Source organism: Ranitomeya variabilis, chromosome 3 (assembly GCF_051348905.1).
Source record: "Ranitomeya variabilis isolate aRanVar5 chromosome 3, aRanVar5.hap1, whole genome shotgun sequence".
NCBI classification, from domain to species: Eukaryota; Metazoa; Chordata; class Amphibia; order Anura; family Dendrobatidae; genus Ranitomeya; species Ranitomeya variabilis.
In genome coordinates, this window is record NC_135234.1 from 765639873 (window position 1) to 765665236 (window position 25364).

General features: G+C 47.8%; 2 protein-coding genes across 3 annotated transcripts in view; one reads left to right on the top strand and one right to left on the bottom strand.

Annotated features, from left to right (window-relative positions):
• Positions 1-1980, bottom strand: part of RAB6A (RAB6A, member RAS oncogene family) — a 30239-nt gene extending 28259 nt beyond the window's left edge. The window contains exon 1 of one of the 2 annotated variants that reach the window (XM_077298779.1): positions 1718-1980. In XM_077298779.1, coding sequence (XP_077154894.1) covers positions 1718-1787 — 70 coding nt within the window. In that variant the 5' untranslated portion in view covers positions 1788-1980. The remainder of the gene's footprint in view (positions 1-1717) is intronic. The other variant, XM_077298780.1, reaches the window with a different exon arrangement.
• An 11354-nt stretch (positions 1981-13334) lies between these two features.
• MRPL48 (mitochondrial ribosomal protein L48) lies at positions 13335-24645 on the top strand. Its single transcript, XM_077298778.1, has 9 exons — positions 13335-13497; positions 13589-13641; positions 15517-15588; positions 21632-21672; positions 22653-22738; positions 22849-23018; positions 23937-24039; positions 24193-24282; positions 24458-24645. The coding sequence occupies exons 2-9, from the start codon at positions 13589-13591 to the stop codon at positions 24530-24532; spliced, it is 690 nt and encodes a 229-aa protein (XP_077154893.1). The 5' UTR covers positions 13335-13497; the 3' UTR covers positions 24533-24645.
• The last annotated feature ends 719 nt before the right edge of the window (positions 24646-25364 follow it).

The window sequence follows — 25364 nt, forward strand, 5'->3', positions numbered from 1 at the left end:
GGGGGCGCGACACCACAGCACGGGGAACGGGGGCGCGACACCACAGCACGGGGAACGGGGGCGCGACACCACAGCACGGGGAACGGGGGCGCGACACCACAGCACGGGGAACGGGGGCGCAACACCACAGCACGGGGAACGGGGGCGCGACACCACAGCACGGGGAACGGGGGCGCGACACCACAGCACGGGGAACGGGGGCGCGACACCACAGGACGGGGGCGCGACGCCACAGGACGGGGAACGGGGGCGCGACACCACAGCACGGGGAACGGGGGCGCGACACCACAGCACGGGGAACGGGGGCGCGACACCACAGCACGGGGAACGGGGGCGCGACACCACATGTGAATGGAACCGACACAGCCTGCTGCGCATGGCAGAGACCACCGGGCAGAAGTGCACTCCGACAAGTGCCCGCAGCACATACATCATCACATACAGGAGGTGGCACCAGAGGCCAGAGCAACGGCTGCCCACAATATATGTATCATCCATTAAAGGGAAGGGCAGAGGGGGTTCTATAGGCAAGAGCAAAGAGTACCCCAATACATACATCACATAAAGGGGAGGGCGGCAGGGCAGAGGGGGCGAGTGCCTGCAATACAACCAGGAAAGTGGGGACACCGCAGGTGTGGGCGCAGGGCAATGCCAGGAAGAACGCCAGAGGGCGCCGTACGGGGGGACAGGGGGAACGTCGGGGGGCGCCGTACGGGGGACAGGGGGAACGTCAGGGGGCGCAGTACGAGGGACGCCAGGGGGCACGTCAGGGGGGGCTGTACGGGGGACAGGGGGAACGTCAGGGGGCGCAGTACGAGGGACAGGGGGAACGTCAGGGGGCGCAGTACGAGGGACAGGGGGAACGTCAGGGGGCGCAGTACGAGGGACAGGGGGAACGTCAGGGGGCGCAGTACGAGGGACAGGGGGAACGTCAGGGGGCGCAGTACGAGGGACAGGGGGAACGTCAGGGGGCGCAGTACGAGGGACAGGGGGAACGTCAGGGGGCGCAGTACGAGGGACAGGGGGAACGTCAGGGGGCGCAGTACGAGGGACAGGGGGAACGTCAGGGGGCGCAGTACGAGGGACAGGGGGAACGTCAGGGGGCGCAGTACGAGGGACAGGGGGAACGTCAGGGGGCGCAGTACGAGGGACAGGGGGAACGTCAGGGGGCGCAGTACGAGGGACAGGGGGAACGTCAGGGGGCGCAGTACGAGGGACAGGGGGAACGTCAGGGGGGGCTGTACGGGGGACAGGGGGAACGTCAGGGGGCGCAGTACGAGGGACAGGGGGAACGTCAGGGGGCGCAGTACGAGGGACAGGGGGAACGTCAGGGGGCGCAGTACGAGGGACGCCAGGGGGAACGTCAGGGGGCGCAGTACGGGGGACGCCAGGGGGAACGTCAGGGGGCGCAGTACGGGGGACGCCAGGGGGAACGTCAGGGCGCGCTGTACGGGGGACAGGAGGAGGATCCGCAGGAGGGAAATGCAGGATTGATTTTGGGGTGACAGGAGAACCATGGGGGGAGCAGCGGAATATCCGGGGCGCCTGCAGGAGGATCCGGGGGGTCTGAATTGTAGTTTGGGGTGACAGGAGATAGAGGCTATTTTGTGGGCTCAGGAGCAGAACCTGAGGGTGGTCTCCGGGTGACAGGACGGGAATCAGACAGATGTGGGGGCTACAGCAGAGGATTGGGGGTCCCCGGGACCTCAGCACTCACCGCTCTGCTCTCCTAGGAAGACCAGCTTAAATTTCCTCAGCGGGTTCCCGAAGTCTCCTCCCGAGGACATGGTGGCGGAGGCCGGAGCAGGGCGAGCGCGGTGCCGGGGAAGCTGCCGGGGGAGGGGGCGGCCTGGGGAGCGGGGACGTCGCTGCCGAGAGAAGAGCAGCTTCCCGTGACCTCTCACACACACCTGATACAGAAACCCCGCCCCTACAGACAACACACACACAGCCCAACCCTACAGGGTTCAACTACCAGGCCCTGTTTCCATGGCAGCACATCACGGCGACCAATAGCGAAGCGCTACAGTCTGCCAATCACAAGTGAGTAGGCGGGGCTTCTTGTCCGTTGCTGTCCGCCATTATAGGTGTGGCATCAGTCAGTGTCTTCACGTACGAGGATGCGAAAAAGCAAAATTGTAGAGAACAAATGATGTAAAGTGACTCTCTGCGCGTTGCAGCACCGCTGTCTAACAACTTTAGCCAAAAACCTTGTGTGGCTTTTGACATTGTAGAAAATTTTACATTGACCTATATACGGTGACCGCTGCAGCCAATCACTGTCCTAAGCACTGACCCTTATATTTCTGTAGCTGGTATTCATAATACTTGACTCTGTGAGGTAACTGAGGGCCCGCCAGTGAGCTCCTGCCTCCCCGATGTAAAGGGGTTGAGGGATAACATTTCTACTGAATTGATGTTTTCAGTATTTTCCCCAAACAGTCCCCTTGTACTGCGCATGTCATGTAGGAAGTATTGACCATTAATTACATTCTGAAAAAATGAAAAGAATTCAGAAAAGCAAAATGCCTCCACCAACATGGCGCTGCATCATGACCGGCCTTTACCCAGTGACGTCATCAAAAGGCAAATGCTGATAGGAGGAAAATACGGAACGGTCGCTATTGGTCACTCGTCGCTCCTCCTCCTTCAGCAGAGTAGGGGGCTTTCTACGTCAGTAGGGCGGGGTCGAACAGCTAGTTCGGTTGCAGCGTGCACAGCGGCGCCACGTTACATGCTGTCACTTCCGGGTGATGTCATCAGAGATCTTTGCTCCACAAACTGCCATCATCAGCAGTGGGCGGGGCCAGGACTAGGGCGGGTCATGTGATATTTGGATTGTATTGTAGTGGAACTATAAGTATCAGCATGACTTTTCTATCACTGTAGTATCAGTACATATAAACACAGATCTACTCATATCATTCACATGGCATAAAAGGCTGCAGATGAGGAGGGCACACTGTTATGGGGGATCTGTGGATGATGCACTGTTATGGGGGATCTGTGGAGGACGCACTGTTATGGGGGATCTGTGGAGGACGCACTGTTATGGGGGATCTGTGGAGGACGCACTGTTATGGGGGATCTGTGGAGGACGCACTGTTATGGGGGATCTGTGGAGGACGCACTGTTATGGGGGATCTGTGGAGGACGCACTGTTATGGGGGATCTGTGGAGGACGCACTGTTATGGGGGATCTGTGGAGGACGCACTGTTATGGGGGATCTGTGGAGGACGCACTGTTATGGGGGATCTGTGGAGGACGCACTGTTATGAGGGATCTGTGGAGGACGCACTGTTATGGGGGATCTGTGGATGACGCACTGTTATGGGGGATCTGTGGAGGACGCACTGTTATGGGGGATCTGTGGAGGACGCACTGTTATGGGGGATCTGTGGAGGACGCACTGTTATGGGGGATCTGTGGAGGACGCACTGTTATGGGGGATCTGTGGATGACACACTGTTATGAGGGATCTGTGGAGGACGCACTGTTATGGGGGATCTGTGGATGATGCACTGTTATGGGGGATCTGTGGATGACGCACTGTTATGGGGATCTGTGGAGGACGCACTGTTATGGAGGATCTGTGGAGGACGCACTGTTATGGAGGATCTGTGGAGGACGCACTGTTATGGGGGATCTGTGGAGGACGCACTGTTATGGAGGATCTGTGGAGGACGCACTGTTATGGAGGATCTGTGGAGGACGCACTGTTATGGGGATCTGTGGATGACGCACTGTTATGGAGGATCTGTGGAGGACGCACTGTTATGGGGTATCTGTGGATGACGCACTGTTATGGGGATCTGTGGAGGACGCACTGTTATGGGGGATCTGTGGATGATGCACTGTTATGGGGATCTGTGGATGACGAACTGTTATGGGGATCTGTGGAGGATGCTCTTTTATGGGGGATCTGTGGATGATGCACTGTTATGGGGATCTGTGGATGACGCACTGTTATGGGGGATCTGTGGATGACGCACTGTTATGGGGGATCTGTGGATGACGCACTGTTATGGGGATCTGTGGATGACGCACTGTTATGGGGGATCTGTGGAGGACGCACTGTTATGTGGGATCAGTGGATGACGAACTGTTATGGGGATCTGTGGAGGACGCTCTTTTATGGGGGATCTGTCGAGGACGCACTGTTATGGGGGATCTGTGGATGATGCACTGTTATGGGGATCTGTGGATGACGCACTGTTATGGGGGATCTGTGGATGACGCACTGTTATGGGGGATCTGTGGATGATGCACTGTTATGGGGATCTGTGGATGACGCACTGTTATGGGGGATCTGTGGATGACGCACTGTTATGGGGGATCTGTGGATGACGCACTGTTATGGGGGATCTGTGGATGACGCACTGTTATGGGGATCTGTGGAGGACGCACTGTTATGGAGGATCTGTGGAGGACGCACTGTTATGGAGGATCTGTGGATGACGAACTGTTATGGGGATCTGTGGAGGACACACTGTTATGGGGGATCTGTGGATGACGCACTGTTATGGGGGATCTGTGGATGACGCACTGTTATGGGGATCTGTGGAGGACGCTCTGTTATGAGGGATCTGTGGATGACGAACTGTTATGGGGGATCTGTGGATGACGCACTGTTATGGGGGATCTGTGGATGACGCACTGTTATGGGGGATCTGTGGATGACGCACTGTTATGGGGGATCTGTGGATGACGCACTGTTATGGGGGATCTGTGGATGACGCACTGTTATGAGGGATCTGTGGATGACGCACTGTTATGGGGGATCTGTGGATGACGCACTGTTATGGGGATCTGTGGATGACGCACTGTTATGGGGGATCTGTGGATGACGCACTGTTATGGGGTATCTGTGGATGACGCGCTGTTATGGGGATCTGTGGATGACGCGCTGTTATGGGGGATCTGTGGATGACGCACTGTTATGGGGGATCTGTGGATGACGCACTGTTATGGGGATCTGTGGATGACGCGCTGTTATGGGGGATCTGTGGATGACGCGCTGTTATGGGGTATCTGTGGATGACGCACTGTTATGGGGATCTGTGGAGGACGCACTGTTATGGGGGATCTGTGGATGACGCACTGTTATGGGGTATCTGTGGATGACGCACTGTTATGGGGTATCTGTGGATGACGCACTGTTATGGGGATCTGTGGATGACGCACTGTTATGGGGGATCTGTGGATGACGCACTGTTATGGGGGATCTGTGGATGACGCACTGTTATGGGGATCTGTGGATGACGCACTGTTATGGGGGATCTGTGGATGACGCACTGTTATGGGGGATCTGTGGATGACGCACTGTTATGGGGATCTGTGGATGACGCACTGTTATGGGGGATCTGGGGATGACGCACTGTTATGGGGATCTGTGGATGACGCACTGTTATGGGGATCTGTGGAGGACGCTCTGTTATGAGGGATCTGTGGATGACGAACTGTTATGGGGGATCTGTGGATGACGCACTGTTATGGGGGATCTGTGGATGACGCACTGTTATGGGGGATCTGTGGATGACGCACTGTTATGGGGGATCTGTGGATGACGCACTGTTATGGGGGATCTGTGGATGACGCACTGTTATGAGGGATCTGTGGATGACGCACTGTTATGGGGGATCTGTGGATGACGCACTGTTATGGGGATCTGTGGATGACGCACTGTTATGGGGGATCTGTGGATGACGCACTGTTATGGGGTATCTGTGGATGACGCGCTGTTATGGGGATCTGTGGATGACGCGCTGTTATGGGGGATCTGTGGATGACGCACTGTTATGGGGGATCTGTGGATGACGCGCTGTTATGGGGATCTGTGGATGACGCGCTGTTATGGGGGATCTGTGGATGACGCACTGTTATGGGGTATCTGTGGATGACGCACTGTTATGGGGATCTGTGGAGGACGCACTGTTATGGGGGATCTGTGGATGACGCACTGTTATGGGGTATCTGTGGATGACGCACTGTTATGGGGTATCTGTGGATGACGCACTGTTATGGGGATCTGTGGATGACGCACTGTTATGGGGGATCTGTGGATGACGCACTGTTATGGGGGATCTGTGGATGACGCACTGTTATGGGGATCTGTGGATGACGCACTGTTATGGGGGATCTGTGGATGACGCACTGTTATGGGGGATCTGTGGATGACGCACTGTTATGGGGATCTGTGGATGACGCACTGTTATGGGGGATCTGGGGATGACGCACTGTTATGGGGATCTGTGGATGACGCACTGTTATGGGGTTCTGTGGATGACGCACTGTTATGGAGGATCTGTGGAGGACGCACTGTTATGGGGGATCTGTGGATGACGCACTGTTATGGGGGATCTGTGGATGACGCACTGTTATGGAGGATCTGTGGAGGACGCACTGTTATGGGGGATCTGTGGAGGACACACTTATGGGGGATCTGTGGAGGGCGCACTGTTATGGAGGATCTGTGGAGGACGCACTGTTATGGGGGATCTGTGGAGGACGCACTGTTATGGGGGATCTGTGGAGGACGCACTGTTATGGGGGATCTGTGGATGACGCACTGTTATGGAGGATCTGTGGAGGACGCACTGTTATGGGGGATCTGTGGAGGACGCACTGTTATGGGGGATCTGTGGAGGACGTACTTATGGGGGATCTGTGGAGGACGGACTGTTATGGGGGATCTGTGGATGATGCACTGTTATGGAGGATCTGTGGAGGACGCACTGTTATGGGGGATCTGTGGATGACACACTGTTATGGAGGATCTGTGGAGGACGCACCGTTATGGGGGATCTGTGGAGGACGCACTGTTATGGAGGATCTGTGGAGGACGCACTGTTATGGGGGATCTGTGGATGACGCACTGTTATGGGGGATCTGTGGATGACGCACTGTTATGGGGTATCTGTGGATGACGCGCTGTTATGGGGATCTGTGGATGACGCGCTGTTATGGGGGATCTGTGGATGACGCACTGTTATGGGGATCTGTGGATGACGCGCTGTTATGGGGGATCTGTGGATGACGCACTGTTATGGGGTATCTGTGGATGACGCACTGTTATGGGGATCTGTGGAGGACGCACTGTTATGGGGGATCTGTGGATGACGCACTGTTATGGGGTATCTGTGGATGACGCACTGTTATGGGGTATCTGTGGATGACGCACTGTTATGGGGATCTGTGGATGACGCACTGTTATGGGGGATCTGTGGATGACGCACTGTTATGGGGGATCTGTGGATGACGCACTGTTATGGGGATCTGTGGATGACGCACTGTTATGGGGGATCTGTGGATGACGCACTGTTATGGGGGATCTGTGGATGACGCACTGTTATGGGGATCTGTGGATGACGCACTGTTATGGGGGATCTGGGGATGACGCACTGTTATGGGGATCTGTGGATGACGCACTGTTATGGGGTTCTGTGGATGACGCACTGTTATGGAGGATCTGTGGAGGACGCACTGTTATGGGGGATCTGTGGATGACGCACTGTTATGGGGGATCTGTGGATGACGCACTGTTATGGAGGATCTGTGGAGGACGCACTGTTATGGGGGATCTGTGGAGGACACACTTATGGGGGATCTGTGGAGGGCGCACTGTTATGGAGGATCTGTGGAGGACGCACTGTTATGGGGGATCTGTGGAGGACGCACTGTTATGGGGGATCTGTGGAGGACGCACTGTTATGGGGGATCTGTGGATGACGCACTGTTATGGAGGATCTGTGGAGGACGCACTGTTATGGGGGATCTGTGGAGGACGCACTGTTATGGGGGATCTGTGGAGGACGCACTTATGGGGGATCTGTGGAGGACGGACTGTTATGGGGGATCTGTGGATGATGCACTGTTATGGAGGATCTGTGGAGGACGCACTGTTATGGGGGATCTGTGGATGACACACTGTTATGGAGGATCTGTGGAGGACGCACCGTTATGGGGGATCTGTGGAGGACGCACTGTTATGGAGGATCTGTGGAGGACGCACTGTTATGGGGGATCTGTGGATGACGCACTGTTATGGAGGATCTGTGGAGGATGCACTGTTATGGGGGATCTGTGGATGATGCACTGTTATGGGGGATCTGTGGATGACGCACTGTTATGGAGATCTGTGGATGACGCACTGTTATGGGGTTCTGTGGATGACGCACTGTTATGGAGGATCTGTGGAGGACGCACTGTTATGGGGGATCTGTGGAGGACACACTGTTATGGAGGATCTGTGGAGGACGCACTGTTATGGGGGATCTGTGGAGGACGCACTGTTATGGAGGATCTGTGGAGGACGCACTGTTATGGGGGATCTGTGGATGATGCACTGTTATGGGGGATCTGTGGATGGTGCAGTATTATCAGTGGTCTACGTCCCGTTGTCCTCCTGTTCTCAGTATCACCTCCCCCATATGATGCCACTTTGTAAGGCCTTTTTCACACGTCCTGATATTTCCGGTACCGAAAATCCAGTACCGGTGATATCAGTGTCTGTGTCTTTAATACATGTGGCAAACGTATGCCGCCCGTGTACCGCATCAGTACCACACTTATTGGTGCCTGGGAAGCAGCGGTACAGTAAGCGCTGTTCCCCGGCACCAGGTGCTGAAGATGACTCTCATCATTCTCCTCTGCTCTGCCGGCGAGCAGGGGAGAATGATGAGAGTTATAGTAAACTGATAAGAGTGAGAGCAGGCGGCAGCTGATGGGAGTATTAGGGTATGTGCACACGTCCCTGTGAGGGCTGCGGATTTTTCCGCAGCGGATTTGTTAAAGCTGCAGGGCAAAACTGCTGCGATTTTTCCTGCGGATTTATCGCGGTTTCTTTTGCGGATTCCGCTGCGGGTTTACACCTGCAGTTTTCTATTGGAGCAGGTGTAAAACCGCAGCGGAATCCGCACAAAGAATTGACATGCTGCGGAATGTAAACTGCTGCGTTTCCGCGCGTTTTTTTCCGCAGCATGTGCACTGCGGATTTCGTTTCCCATAGGTTTACATTATACTGTAAACGCATGGGAAACTGCTGCCGACCCGCAGCTACGGATCCGCAGCAAAATCCACAGCGTGTGCACATACCCTTAATCAGCCGCCTGCACTATAAATTAAAAATACGGTGTGGGTTTTTTGATAACCAGCCAGGCAAAACTGACAGGTGCGTGCTCCAACACTCAGCTGTCACCTTCAGCAAGGTTGGTTATGAAGAAGAGAGGGATCCCCCCTTTTTTGACAACCAGCCAAGTTAAAGCCGACAGCTGTGGGCTGGTATTGTCAGCCTGGTAAGGGACCATAGATATTGTTCCCCCCAGTCTAAAAATAGCAGCCTGCAACTGCCCAGAAAAGGCACATCTATTAGATGCACCAATGCTGGTGCTTTGCCCTACTCTTCCCACTTGCCCTGCAGCGGTGGCATGTGGGGTTCATATTTATGGGGTTGATGTCACCTTTGTATTGTCAGGTGACATCAAGCCCACGGCTTAGTAATGGAGAAGCGTCTATAAGACACCTATTTATTACTAATACTATAGATAGTTATATGGTAAATAAAGACATGGCCAGAATAAAGTCCTTTATTAGAAATAAAAATACACACTTTTACAAATGTGTTTAATAATAACAAACACAGTTATATTCACATAACGCCTAATTCCACTGAAGCCCTCGTCTCCTGTAATAAAAGAAAAATTTAAAAAATCATATCCCTCACCTCTCCTTCATTCTGTCCTGTAATCCATGTCTGGGGATTAAGGCCGGAGTCACACTACAGCAGGGGTGTCAAACTGCATTCCTCGAGGGCCGCAAACAGGTCATGTTTTCAGGATTTCCTTGTATTGCACAGGTGATAATTTAACCACCTGCACAGATAATGATTCTTGCTCCTTGTGCAATGCTAAGGAAATCTTGAAAACACACATGGTTTGAGGCCCTCGAGGAATGCAGTTTGACACCCCTGCACTACAGAGAGATACGTCCGAGTCTCGCAGGTTAAAAACAAACTCTGGCACCGGCACTCCGGAGCGCAGCGTGCAGCTCCATGTATTGCTCCGCTCTGCTCCGGAGTGCCGGCACCAGAATTTGTTTTTAACCTGCAGGACTCGGCCGTATCTCGCTGTGTGTGATCCCGGCCTAAGGGCTCTTTTCCATTTGCGAGAAATACGGCCGTGTCTCGCATGTGAAAACCAAGCTCTGGCGCCGCCACTCCGGTACGGAGAGTGCGGCTCCATGTGTTGCTATGCAGCCGCACTCTCCGCTCTGGAGTGCCGGCGCAAGAGCTTGGTTTTAACATGCGAGACACGGCCATATTTCTCGCAAATGGAAAAGAGCCCTAATAGTTTTCAACCTGGACGGTGTCAAGATGCGACCATCCAGTCTGAGACCCACTGGTGAATGAGCTACGTCAGTGACTGGCGGTGACGTCATCAAGGTTACCTCCGGTCACTGAGGCTCCATTCCCAGCCGGGCTGAACTGCGGTGACCACGGTGAGATCCCCGCTAGCACCTTGAGGAAAAGCCTCACGATGAACTCACCTCTACATTTTCGCATCGTCTAGATTGAAAACTATATATCCCCCAGCCATGGATTACGGCGTGGGACAGAATGTCGGAGAGGTGAGAGATATTGTTGATTTTTATTTTTGTTTTATTACAGGAGACGAGGGATTCAATGGAATGGGCAATGATGTGAGTATGGTTTAATTTAGATTAATTAAAGGAGTCTGTGTCATTTTTTCAATTAAAAGACTTTATCCTGGCTGAGTGTTTATTTACCACTAGATGGTGGCCCGATTCTAACGCATCGGGTATTCTAGAATATGTATGTATGTATGTATATAGCAGCCACATAGTATATAGCACAGGCCGCGTAGTATATAGGAGCCATGTACTATATAGCAGACAAATACTACGTGGCCTGTGCTATATACTATGTGGCTGCTATATACATACTGTACATACATGCTGTAGAATAGCCAATGCGTTAATACAGGCCACGCAGTATATAACAGTGGCCACGCAGTATATAACACAGCCCACATACTATATAACACAGTCCATGCAGTATATAGCAGCCACGCCGTATATAACACAGGCACACAGGTGACGTAGTATATAACACAGGGCACGCAGTATATAACACAGCCCACGCAGTATATAACACAGCCCACGCAGTATATAACACAGCCCACGCAGTATATAACACTGCCCATGTAGTATATAGCAGCCACGCGGTATATAACACAGCCCACGCGGTATATAACACTGCCCATGTAGTACATAGCACAGCCCATACAGTATATAAAACAGCCCAGGTAGAATTTAGCAATGTGGGCACCACATCCCTGTTAAAAAAAATAATTAAAATAAAAAAGTTATATACTCACCCGCCGGGAGCCAGTGAAGCTCTGGCGATGCGTGCGCGGCTGCCGCCATCTTCCGTTCCCAGGATGCATTGCGAAATTACCCAGATAACTTAGCGGTCTTGCTAAGCCTTCTGGGTAATTTCGCAATGCATCTCTGGGAATGGAAGATGGTGGCAGCCGCGAGCGCATCGTCGGACGATGGAAGGTGAGAATAGCAGGTTTTTTATTATTTTTAACATTAGATCTTTTTACTATTGATGCTGCATAGGCAGCATCAATAGTAAAAAGTTGGGCACACACAGGGTTAATAGCAGCGGTAACGGAGTGCGTTACACGCGGCCCGTTACCGCTGGCATTAAACCTGTGTGAGTGGTGACCAGAGGCGAGTATGGAGCGGGCACTGACTGCAGGGGAGTAGGGAGGGACTAATCGGACTGTGCCCATCACTGATTGGTCGCGGCAACCATGACAGGCAGCTGGCGAGACCAATCAGAGACGCGGGATTTCCGTGACGGAAGTTGCTGACAGAAATAACCCTTAGGCTACGTTCACATTTGCGTTGTGCGCCGCAGCGTCGGCGCCGCAACGCACAACGCAAACAAAAACGCAGTTGCGTTATGAACAAAAAACGCAGCGTTTTGCGCCGCATGCGCCCCCCCAAAGTCTAGACAATTTTTGCAATTTTTTTGGAAAACGCATGCGTCGTACAACGCACCACGACGCAAGTACTTGCGTCGTCTGCGTTGTCAATGCAAATCAATGGGAAAAAGGCGCATCGACGACGCAAAAGCGACGCAAACACGACGCATGCGTTTTTTAAAAAGTCGGCGCCGCAAAAAAAATGCAACATGTTGCGTTTGCCGCGCCCTGACAGGTGCGCCCTAACGCCGCATGCGGCGTACGACGCACCAAAACGCATGACAACGCATGTACATGCGGCGCCATGCGGCCCCAATGTTAAAGATAGGGCCGCACGACGCATGCGTTTTGGTGCGGCGACGACGCTGCGGCGCACAACGCAAATGTGAACGTAGCCTTAGACAATTATATATATAGATACAAATATAGGATTAGTAATGGATAGGTGTCGGGGGGCTTGAAGTCACATGACAATACAACGGTGACATTAACCCCTCATTACCCCGCTTGCCACTGCTACAGGGCAAGTGGGAAGAGTCGGGCAAAGTGCCAGAATTGGTGCATCTAACTGATGTGCCTTCTCTGGTCAGCTGCGGGCTGCTATATTTAGGCTGGGGGGGGGGCGATATCCATGGCCCCTTCCCAGCCTGGGAATTCCAGCCCCCAGCTGTGAGCTTTAGCAAGGCTGGTTGTTAAAAAAAAAGGGGGGGGGGGGAGATCCACGCCATTCTTTAAAATGTATTTCAATATTTTAAAAAATAAGTGTGGGGACCCCTGCATTTATGCTTGCTAATGTTGACAGCTGAGAGTTACAGCTTTTTATTATTTATAGCACAGGTGGTGGGTGATGAATACTCCCATCAGCGGCTCCTGTTCTCACGGTTATTAGCGGCAGCAGGGGTAGGCTGATGGGAGTAATAGTCCTTTTGTCTACTCTCGCTGTTCTCACTTGAATACAACTCTCATAATTCTCCGCTGCTCGTGCTGATCGCCGGCAGAGCAGGGGAGAATGATGAGAGTTGTCTCCAGCACCCGGCGCCGGGGAACAGCGCGAATAGTACTGCTGCTTCCCGGGCGCCGATGCGTGTCACATGAATGATGTCCCAGTGTGACATCCGGGACGTTTTGTGGACCGTGCTGCTGATAAGCAATGGACATGTAAGCGTGTTTTACCCATGGACACACGGTCTGTGGACACACACTGCTGTGTACAGATCCATTCACCTGAAGGTCTCTCCGGTAGGTGAGAAAACCGTCACCACCACAAGTACCGGACACATGGACGTGTGAGAGCCCTCAGGGATACTCCGCAGGTGACAGCCCGCTGTGAGGGATCCTGGTGATGGCACAGACAGTAAGGAGTTAACTGCTGCCAGCCCGAGGATTTCCTGTCTCCTCGGTAACAAGGAACCTTTCTGTGTCATCTGCGGGGGAAGTGTTTCCGTGCTGCACTTCTTGTGCTCTGCCAGTACTTTCCCCCATGTGGTGAGAAGGTGACTGTGTGGGTTTGTACAGGGAGCATCAGGGGGTCTGGTGATATTGGGGGTCTCACCTCTGTGCTTGTCTGCCCCCTCAGATGCTGCCTGTCAGAGGGGGGACCCTGCTGAGGTCCACGGCTGCTGTCTGCAGGTAAGAGCCCCTCCATCCTGTCTCAGCTGCTGTGGCACTATAAGTCTCAGCATGCACATACAGGGGAGACACAGATTGTGGTGATTTACACGGTTCAAGCTGAAAGACATTTTGCTTTTTTGTAAGTCGCCTTCATAATAAATGATGGCACAGCCGTGCAACATGATGGGGGTCTGTGGGTGCGGGGCGGTATTGTGGGGGTCCGTGGGTGCAGGGTGGTACTGTGGGGGACCGTGGGTGCAGGGCTGTACTATGGGGGTCCGTGGGTGCAGGGCGGTACTATGGGGGTCCATGGGCGCGGGGCGGTCCGTGGGTGCAGGGTGGTACTATGGGGGGATGTGGGTGCAGGGCGGTACTATGGGGGTCTGTGGGTGCAGGGCGGTACTATGGGGGGATGTGGGTGCAGGGCGGTACTATGGGGGGACGTGTCCGCGATGCCGTATTATCTATATCCTTATTATTTCTGATGTATTCATTATCCAGGACTGCCGGATTAACCCCTTCACACAGCGGCCATTTTCCTTTTTTTTTTCTTTTTTTTTTTTCCCCTTCTCTTCCTAGAGCCATAATTTTTTTTCTTTTTCCGCCCTCATCCACCATATGACATCTTGTTTTTTTCAGGACGAGTTGTACTTTTGAATGACATTATTCATTTAACCGTACAGCATACTGGAAAGCAGGAAGATAATTCCAAGTGCATTGAAATTGCAAAAAAAGTGCAATTCCACAATTTGTTTGCCGTGTTCACTATATAGTAAATCTGACCTGGCACTATGATTCTCCGGGTCAGTACGAGTACATAGATACCAAACATGCATAGGGTTTTTTTTAAGTGGTAAAAAAATTTCGCAAAATTTAATTAAAGGGAACCTGTCACCCCCAAAATGGCTGGTGAGGTAAGCTCACCGGCATCAGGGGCTTATCTACAGCATTCTGTAATGCATTCTGTAATGCTGTAGATAAGCCGCCGATGTTACCTGAAAGAGGAGAAAAAGAAGTTAGATTATACTCACCCAGGGGCGGTCCCGGTGCGGTCCGGTCTGATGGGTGTCTCCGGTCCGCTCCGGCGCCTCCCATCTTCGTTCCATGACGTCCTCTTCGGGTCTTTACGCCGCGGCTCCGGCGCAGGCGTACTTTGTCTGCCCTGTTGAGGGCAGAGCAAAGTACTGCAGTGCGCAGCTGCCGGAAAGGTCAGAGAGGCCCAGCGCCTGCGCATTGCAGTACTTTGCTCTGCCCTCAACAGGGCAGACAAAGTACGCCTGTGCCGGAGCCGCGGCGTAAAGACCCGAAGAGGATGTCATGGAACGAAGATGGGAGGCGCCGGAGCGGACCGGAGACACCCATCCGACCGGACCGCAGCGGGACCGCCCCTGGGTGAGTATAATCTAACGTCTTTTTCTCCTCTTTCAGGTTACATCGGCGGCTTATCTACAGCATTACAGAATGCATTACAGAATGCTGTAGATAAGCCCCTGATGCCGGTGAGCTTACCTCACCAGCCATTTTGGGGGTGACAGGTTCCCTTTAAAAAAAAACAAAACACCTTTTTCTTGTGTTGCCATTTTCCGTGCCAATTAATGGTTTTATTCTTCAGGATCGGGGGCTTATATTTTGTGCCCTGAGCCAAAGTTTTTACTGTTGCCATTTTGGGATAGATACGCGGTATTTTCATAGGTCAGATTCATTTATTTGATATATTGATGGATCAGACGTTTCTGAATCCAGTGATACCAAATATGTGTATTTTTTATTTTCTTAATTGTTTTTATTTTTAATGCGGTGATTTAAACATTTTTGTTTATTTATATTTTTAATTTATAATTTATATATTTTTTTTTAAACATTTTTCGTTTTACTTTTTACTGTATTTTATAGTGCCGGGGACTTGAAGCTGCAATCGTCTGATCGCTTGTGCTGTCCATTGAAGTTCTTCAGCGGCTTGCGATAGTATTCACCCCCTTGGCTTTTTACTTTTTTTTGTTTTTTAAAATTAGAACCTGTGTGTGATGCATCAGCAGTAAATAGTCCTAAGGGCTCATTTCCACTGGTGAGAGACAAATCGGTCCGTAATCTGGACCGAAAAAAGGGATGTAGCATATGCGATTGTCATGCGAGTGTCATGCGAGTGCAATGCGATTTTTAATCGCATCATCCGTTTTTTGGAATCGCATCATCCGTATGACATCCGTATTACTGTCCGATTTGTACGCACCGGTGTCCTTTGAAAAGCCGGCAAATCAGTGCTGTGTACAGTAAAATCACACTGACAGGTTAGAATAGAGTAGATATATACACATAGAATAGGTATATATACATATATATATCAGTGAGACACCTATATATGTATATTTATATTTAATGCAGTGCTAGATAGCATTAAAGCCGCTAATTCAATTGCCGGCTTTTCATTTCTCCTGCACAAACCCGACAGGATATGAGACATGATTACATACAGTAAACCATCTCTTATCCCCTTTTTTTTTGCATAATCCATACTACTAATGTTAGTAGTGTGTATGTGCAAAATTTCAGCGCTGTAGCTATTACATTTAAAGGTTAATTCGCGGAACAAATTGGCGTGGGCTCCCGCGCAATTTTCTCCGCCAGAATGGTAAAGCCAGTGACTGAGGGCAGATATTAATAGCCAGGAGAGGGTCCATGGTTATTGCCCCCCCTGGCTAAAAACATCTGCCCCCAGCCACCCCAGAAAAGGCACATCTGGAAGATGCGCCTATTCTGGCACTTGGCCACTCTCTTCCCACTCCCGTGTAGCGGTGGGATATGGGGTAATGAAGGGTTAATGCCACCTTGCTATTGTAAGGTGACATTAAGCCAGATTAGTAATGGAGAGGCATCAATTATGACACCTATCCATTAATAATCAAATTGTATGAAAGGGTTAAAAAAACACACACACACGATTAAAAAGTATTTTAATGAAATAAACACACAGGTTGTTTTAATATTTTATTGCTCTCTCAATCCATCTGGAACACCCTCGCTTGGAAAAATAATAAACCAACAATATACATACCTTCAGATGAACCGTCACGTCCCACAAAGTAATCCATCTGAAGGGGTTAAAATATTTTACAAGCAGGAGCCCTGCTAATGCAGCTGTGCTCCGTGCCTGTAAGCCCCGGGGAATGAAGGAAATGTAGGTCAATGACCTATAGTTACCTTCAGTCGCGGTGATGCGCCCCCTGGTGGTTGTCCTCATATGACCTCGAGCGTGGGAAAAAGTTCCCAGGCTGCTGTTCATGAGGACAGCCAGCAGGGGCGCATCACCGCGACTGAAGGTAACTATAGGTCAATGACCTACATTTCCTTCATTCGCCGGGGCTTACAGACACGAGCACCGCTGCATTAGCAGGGCTCCTGCTTGTAAAATATTTTAACCCCTTCAGATGGATTACCTCGTTGGACGTGACAGTTCATCAGAGAGGGTATGTATATTGTTGGTTTATTTTTCCAAGCGAGGGTGTTCAGGTGGATTGAGAGAGCAATAAATTATTACAACAACCGCTGTGTTTATTTCATTAAAATACTTTTTAATCATGTGTGTGGTTTTTTTTTTAACCCTTTCATACAATTGGATTAATAATGGATAGGTGTCATAATTGACGCCTCTCCATTACTAATCTGGCTTAATGTCACCTTACAATAGCAAGGTGACATTAACCCTTCATTACCCCATATCCCACCGCTACAGGGAGTGGGAAGAGAGTGGCCAAGTGCCAGAATAGGCGCATCTTCCAGATGTGCCTTTTCTGGGGTGGCTGTGGCAGATGTTTGTAGCCAGGGGGGGCCAATAACCATGGACCCTCTCCTGGCTATTAATATCTGCCCTCAGTCACTGGCTTTACCACTCTGGCGGAGAAAATTGTGCGGGAGCCCACGCCAATTTTTTCCGCGAATTAACCCTTAAATTTAATAGCTACAGCGCCGAAATTTAGCACATACACACTACTAACATTAGTAGTGTGGAATATGCAAAAAAAAAGGGATATGAGATGGTTTACTGTATGTAATCATGTCTCATATCCTGTCGGGTTTGTGAAGGAGAAATGAAAAGCCGGCAATTGAATTAGCGGCTTTAATGCTATCTTGCGCTGCATTAAATATAAATATACATATATAGGTGTCTCACTGATATATATATATATATATATATATATACCAATTCTATGTGTATATATCTACTCTATTCTAACCTGTCAGTGTGATTTTACTGTACACCGCGCTGAATTACCGGCTTGTCAAAGGACACCGGTGCGTAAAAATCGGACAGAACTCGCATGGTGCGAGTGCTGTGCGATTTTTTTTTTTTTTTTTCTCGCACCCATTGACTTGCATTGGCGTCCGAGACTCGCAGCAATACGCAGCATGCTGCGATTTTTTTTCTCAGTCCGATTTCGGCTGAGAAAAAAATCGCAAATGAAAAGACACCTATTGAATAACATTGGTCTGAGTGCAATCCGATTTTTTTATCGGATTGCACTCGTCCGTTTTCCTCGCCAGTGGAAATGAGCCCTAAGGCCGGGATCACACACACGCGAGATATGGCCGAGTCTCGCAGGTGAAAACCCAGCTCTGGCAGCCGCACAGCAATACATGGAGCTGCATGCTCCGCTCCGGAGTGCCGGCGCCAAAGCTGGGTTTTCACCTGCGAGACTCAGCCGTATCTTGCGTATGTGTGATCCCGGCCTAAGCGTGTGAAGAGAGAAAAATCTAGGCAAAAATTAAATTTATGGGATAAAATAAAGACTATGTGCATATGTATTCAACCCTTTTGTGATGAAGCCTCTAAAAATTTCTGGTGCAAGGAATTCCCTCCATAAGTCCCATGCTTAGTGACAGGACGTCCCCCTGTGTGCGATCTAATGTCGCATGTCTGTCAGGATATACACGTTACCTTTTATGAAAGGCCACAGAGGCTGCAACACCATTAACCCCTTAACGACCAGAGGTATTTCTTATTTTGCATTTTCATTTTTCACTCCCCTCCTTCCCAGAGCCATAACTTTTTTATTTTTTCCATCAATATGGCTATGTGAGGGCTTGTTTTTTGCGGGACGAGTTGTACTTTTGAACAACACCATTGGTTTTAACATATCGTCTACTGGAAAACAGGAAAAAATGATGAAAACGATGAATGATGAAATTGCAAAAAAAAGTGCAATTCCACAGTTTTTTTTTTTTTTTTGCTTTTTTGCTAGGTTCACTAAATGCTACAACTGACCTGCAATTATGATTCTCCAGGTCATTACGAGTTCATAGACACCAAACATGTCTAGGTTCTTTTTTATTTAAGTGGTGAAAAAAAAAAGCCACATTTTAAGAAATAAAAATTGCACCATTTTCCGATACCCGTAGTGTCTCAATTTTTCATGATCTTGGGTTGGATGAGGTCTTATTTTTTGCATGCCGAGCTCATGTGTTTATCGATACTATATTGGTGCAGATACGATCTTTTGATCACCCGTCACTGCATTTTAATGCAATGTTGCGGCAACCCAAAAAAATGTAATTCTGACGTTTTTTACTTTTTTTCTCGTTACGCCGTTTAGGGATCAGGTTAATTTTTTCTACTGATAGATCGGGCGATTCTGAACGCGGTGATACCAAATATGTGTATGCTTCTTTTTTTTCTTTATTGTTTTATTTTGAATGGGGGAACGGGGGGTGATTTGAACTTTTTTATATGTATATATTTTTTTTTAATATTTTTAAAAACTTATTTTTTTACTTTTGGCATGCTTACATGCTGCAGTACTTTAATCGGCTCTGCTGCATACAGACGATGATCAGATCGCCTGCATGTAGCAGAATTGCTCACTTGCTATGAGTGCCGACCACCCGGTGGCGCTCAAAGCAATCTGGCTATGACGACCATAGAGGTCTGCTGGAGACCTCTGGTTGTCATTCCAACCTATCGGTGACACGCAATCACGTGACGGAGTCACCAATGGACACGATTTCCGGAAGCGCGAGTTAAATGCCACTGTCAGGATCGACAGCAACATTTAACTAGTTAACAGCCACGGATGGATCACAATTCCACCACTAACCAAACCACAACATTAAGACAAATGAGATCTCCAAACAAGTCAGCGACAAAGTTGTTGAGAAGTACAAATCAGGGTTGGGTTATTAAAAAAAAAAAAAAAAATCCCAAACTCTGATGATCCCCGGAGCACCATCAAATCCATTATCATCACATGGAATAACATGGTACCACAACAAACCTGCCAAGAGAGGATCGTCAACGAAAACTCTCAGCCCGGGCAAGGAGGACATTAATCAGAGACTACAGGTAAAAGGAGATGCAGAGTTCCCAAGCACAGACTGGATTATCTGTCCATATGACCACAATAAGCCCTACACTCCATAGAGGTGGCCTTTATGGAAAAGTGGGCAGAAAAAAAGCCTTTACTTGCATACAGAAATTCTAAGGCTCGTTTTAAGTTTGCCAAAAGACGTGTGAGACTCCCCAAAGGTAAGGAGGAAGGTGCTGTGGTCAGATGAGTCTAAAATGGAACTTTTTGGTCACCAAGGTAAACTCTATATGTGGCACCAAACTAACACAGCTCATCACCCATAGAACACCATCCCCACAGTGAAATATGGTGGTGGCATCATGCTGTATGCTTTTTGGCAGCAGAGACAGAGAAAATGGTCCGAGTGATGGATGGTATGAGATAAAGGGATATTCTTGAGCAAAACCTTCCAACAAGACAATGACCCATAGCAAACTGCTAAAGCAACACTCCAGTCGTGTAAGGGGAAAAGTGTAAATGTGTTAAAAAATAAAAATAATGGCGCCATTTTCCGAGACCCGTAGCGTCTCGATTTTTCATGATCCGGGGCTGAGTGAGGGCTTATTTTTTTGCGTGCCGAGCTGATGTTTTTGATAATACAATTTTGGTGTACAAATAATCTTTTGATCGCCCGTTATTGTATTTTATTGCAATGTTGCAGCGACCAAAAAAAAAAAAAGTTCTGGCGTTTTTATTTTTTCTCGTTACACCGTTTACTGATCGGATTAATTCTATATATATTGATAGATTGGGCGATATCAAGTACCATATGTGTATTTTTTTATTTTGAATGGAGCAAAAGGGGGATGATTTTGAATTTTTCACCTGCTTCAATAGTTTCCATGGAAGACTAGAAGCTGCGATCATCCGATCGCTTGTGCTGCACACAGAGCCCCAGCCCTGCTACGTGTAGCAGAGTTGATCATCTGCTATCACTGGGAACACTTGTTTCTTTTTCCTTGACTGACTGTAGTTTTTATTAGTATCTTTTTTGATATATGTGAGGTTTTGTTCACTTTTTATTTATTTATTTTTTCGTGGGAGTTGAACTGACAAAGAAAATGAAAATTCTGGTGTTTTAAATTGGATCTTATTTTCTTTTACAAAATTTACTTTGTGGATTAATTTTTCATAGATGGTGATTTTACAGACACGACGATCCATGATAGTTATTTTTTTTATTTACCAATTTTTAGATGGAGGGAAAAAGAGGCTGATTTGAACTTTATTTTACAAAAATTATATTAAATAAAATATTACATTTGACTTTTTTTTTTCTTTATTTTTTTTATCTTTGTGTACTGCAGTAAAATAATTGGTCTCAGCCTCTGGGCCTCATAGGAGATCACTATATCCAGCGATCCGGAAGACAGGGACAGTAATAAACCGCCTCTGCCTTCAATGTGTGCAGTCTGGCAGAGACGGTTTATTACTGTGCCCTGCCTTGCTGCTAGAATAAAAATGCCTACATTTCCCAATATGTGACGTATTCTAAAAATCTTAATTTTGGACACTGTCCTAGGATCCTCTCCTAGGATCCGCTGTAATCTATGGGGGGCACCCAGCAGTCCGTGTTTCATTTCATGGTGCCGCTGAAATACCAGATAATCGCTTCTGTTCTAGAACTTTATTACAGGTGATATAATCTCATATTGATGTTTTCTCTGCAGCAGAATTACAGGACACAGTTGGCCCCAGAGCTGTAATCCCGGTGAGTAGACCTGAGCTATGAAAAAGGAGATATCTTCAGACCGCTGCGGGAAACTCTCCTTGTCTCCGGAATTTTGGGAGTCATTTTTTTCTCTCCTGAAGCAGCTTTTCAAGAGTTCTTCAACCATTTTTTTTTTTTTTTTTTTTATTGCATCCTTTAAATTGGACAGTGCTTACTTGGAAGCGGATTACATCAGGATCTGCTTCCTACAAATTACATTCTCCCTCTTTTTTTTTTTTTTTCCCTCCAATCAGGATTTAGATTTTAAAACACAGAAAAAAGTTACCGTAACTAAAAAAAACTTAACATAGGACTAGCAAGCTGGATTTTATGAGTGGAATTTCTGGATGAAAATTCTATACTAAAAAAAACTGCAGTGATAAAACCTAATTTTTATGCTTTTTTTTATATACTGTATCTGTAGATTTTCACACTGTATCCACTTTAAAAAGCATATCAAATACTGAATATTTATGTTATTCCTAAAAATACATTTATTTTTTTTTTCAAGATTTTGTTTTGATTACATTTTGTAATTTGCATACTTGGCAGTGCAGTGTCAAGTCGAAAAACTAAAAACTTCTACAAAACCTCATACAAAAAAGATTTATCTTAGTAGTTACATTAGTTTATTCCACCAAAAAAAAAAATTCCGTGGTCAAATTTCAGAGCTTTTTATTTTCTCCAAGCCGAAATGATTCAAGAAGTAACTTTTTCCATACAGAAAAAAAACGTAGAAAACAAACAATCATGAAATTGCTGTTTTTTTTTCGTCTCCTACTTTTATATCTGTCAACAGAAAAGATAAAAAAAAAAGTTCTGATGAATTATCAGTATTTCTTTTATAATAATTATAAGGATTTATTTCACGTCTTCTCTGAGAAGATAAAATTGAGACAGAAGATTCCTGATGTGTGTCTTCAGGAGGACGATATTCTGTCCCGGGGAACGTCGCTGATCCTTCTCCTCTTGCCGTGCAGGTGTCCGGGTAGAAGATAGAAGATCCTACAGGTCACAACCCACTCACGGCATCGGCCGCTACAGGTTCCTGTTACCCCCAGAAGTGGTGAGGACACGATATACTGGGAGATGATCTTATACAGATGGTCCGTGTAGTGCAGGGACCCCGGAGCTTCTCTATGGTCAGAAACACTGTTTGCATCTTTTATTCTTTAGGACCAAAAGAAAAAAGGCAAGTTGTTAAAAAAGGAGATTAAACAAGGCACAGAGTATGAATACGGGGTGTTAAACTTCCAAGTATCCGGACACAACATGCTCTATGTGGAACATTTCGCTCAGTACATGCATAATTTCTTCAACCAGATGTCCATTAAAGTAGAGGAAAGGTGAGATCTACTGATCCTGCATTATACTCCAGAGCTGCACTCACTATTCTGCTGGTGCAATCACTACACAGTGATTGCACCAGCAGAATAGTGAGTGCAGCTCTGTACACACATACATTACATTACTGATCCTGAGTTACATCCTGTATTATACCCCAGAGCTGCACTCACTATTCTGCTGGTGCAATCACTGTGTACATACATTACATTACTGATCCTGAGTTACATCCTGTATTATACCCCAGAGCTGCACTCACTATTCTGCTGGTGCAGTCACTGTGTACATACATTACATTACTGATCCTGAGTTACATCCTGTATTATACCCCAGAGCTGCACTCACTATTCTGCTGGTGCAGTCACTGTGTACATACATTACATTACTGATCCTGAGTTACATCCTGTATTATACTCCAGAGCTGCACTCACTATTCTGCTGGTGCAGTCACTGTGTACATACATTACATTACTGATCCTGAGTTACATCCTGTATTATACCCCAGAGCTGCACTCACTATTCTGCTGGTGCAGTCACTGTGTACATACATTACATTACTGATCCTGAGTTACATCCTGTATTATACTCCAGAGCTGCACTCACTATTCTGCTGGTGCAGTCACTGTGTATATACATTACATTACTGATCCTGAGTTACATCCTGTATTATACTCCAGAGCTGCACTCACTATTCTGCTGGTGCAGTCACTGTGTACATACATTACATTACTGATCCTGTATTATACCCCAGAGCTGCACTCACTATTCTCCTGGTGCGTGTAGTTTTTCCCTACATTCCCTGCCTGCCCTGTACAGGTAATAATCTATAGGGCAGTATCAGATTTCAGCTGTGGAGCTCGCAGTGTTGTGAATGCAGCCGCTCCCTTGTGTTACTGTACATCTCACCCATTTCCTTACAGTTACGCTAAACCAACCAAAACTAAGGAAATGCTGCTGTTACCGGACGTGGGGAACAAGATGTTCGTGGACTCGGTGCTGACCGTCCATGAGCGGATCGTCCAGGTCAGTGGAACTTGCCGTATTTACATCTATTGATAATGTAAGGAGGATGGACACCAGCCTGTAATAAATCCATCAGCCTCCTCCTGCCGTGGGTACACGATGGCGGGCGGTGACCGCTGCGGCTGATCCTCTCACCTCCTGCTTATTTTCCAGGTTAGCGGAGTAAGCGCCATCATGGCTCCCATTATCATAGAAGTGTTCACCATGAACCAGCCTGAAGGGGTTAACTTATTGGTAAAGGAGGTAAGAAATATGATTGGTCACTACGGGGGGTACCAGATACGTAATTGGTCGTTACGGGAGAAAACACGTGATTGGTCGCTATGTTACGCATTGTGTGATTTCCATGACTTTATATTATAAATCTTTTCCCGTTTATACACATTTTACACTTAGTTTGTAATTCTCTTCTCTGCAGCACACGGACACCGATTACCTGGAGAGATTCAAGGCACGACCAGATCTGGACAACCTGCGAGCGTCAATAAACTGAGATGTCCGCCATCTGCCCAATACCGGAGCGACCGATGGAGGACGTGTACAATCACCTCCGTGTGTCACCACATAACAAAAAGATTAAAAATAACAAAAATAAAAAATATTTTTTAATTCTTTGGGTGATTTGTGTCCTATATAACATTATTATAGTAGTTATATTCTTGTACATAGGAGCAGTATTATAGTAGTTATATTCTTGTACATAGGGGGCAGTATTATAGTAGTTATATTCTTGTACATAGGGGCAGTATTATAGTAGTTATATTCTTGTACATAGGGAGCAGTATTATAGTAGTTATATTCTTGTACATAGGAGCAGTATTATAGTAGTTATATTCTTGTACATAGGGGCAGTATTATAGTAGTTATATTCTTGTACATAGGAGAAGTATTATAGTAGTTATATTCTTGTACATAGGAGCAGTATTATAGTAGTTATATTCTGGTACATAGGGGCAGTATTATAGTAGTTATATTCTTGTACATAGGGGCAGTATTATAGTAGTTATATTCTTGTACATAGGGGCAGTATTATAGTAGTTATATTCTTGTATATAGGGGCAGTATTATAGTAGTTATATTCTTGTACATAGGGGCAGTATTATAGTAGTTATATTCTTGTACATAGGAGCAGTATTATAGTAGTTATATTCTTGTACATAGGAGCAGTATTATAGTAGCTATATTCTTGTACATAGGGGCAGTATTATAGTAGTTATATTCTTGTACATAGGGGCAGTATTATAGTAATTATATTCTTGTACATAGGGGCAGTATTATAGTAATTATATTCTTGTACATAGGGGCAGTATTATAATAATTATATT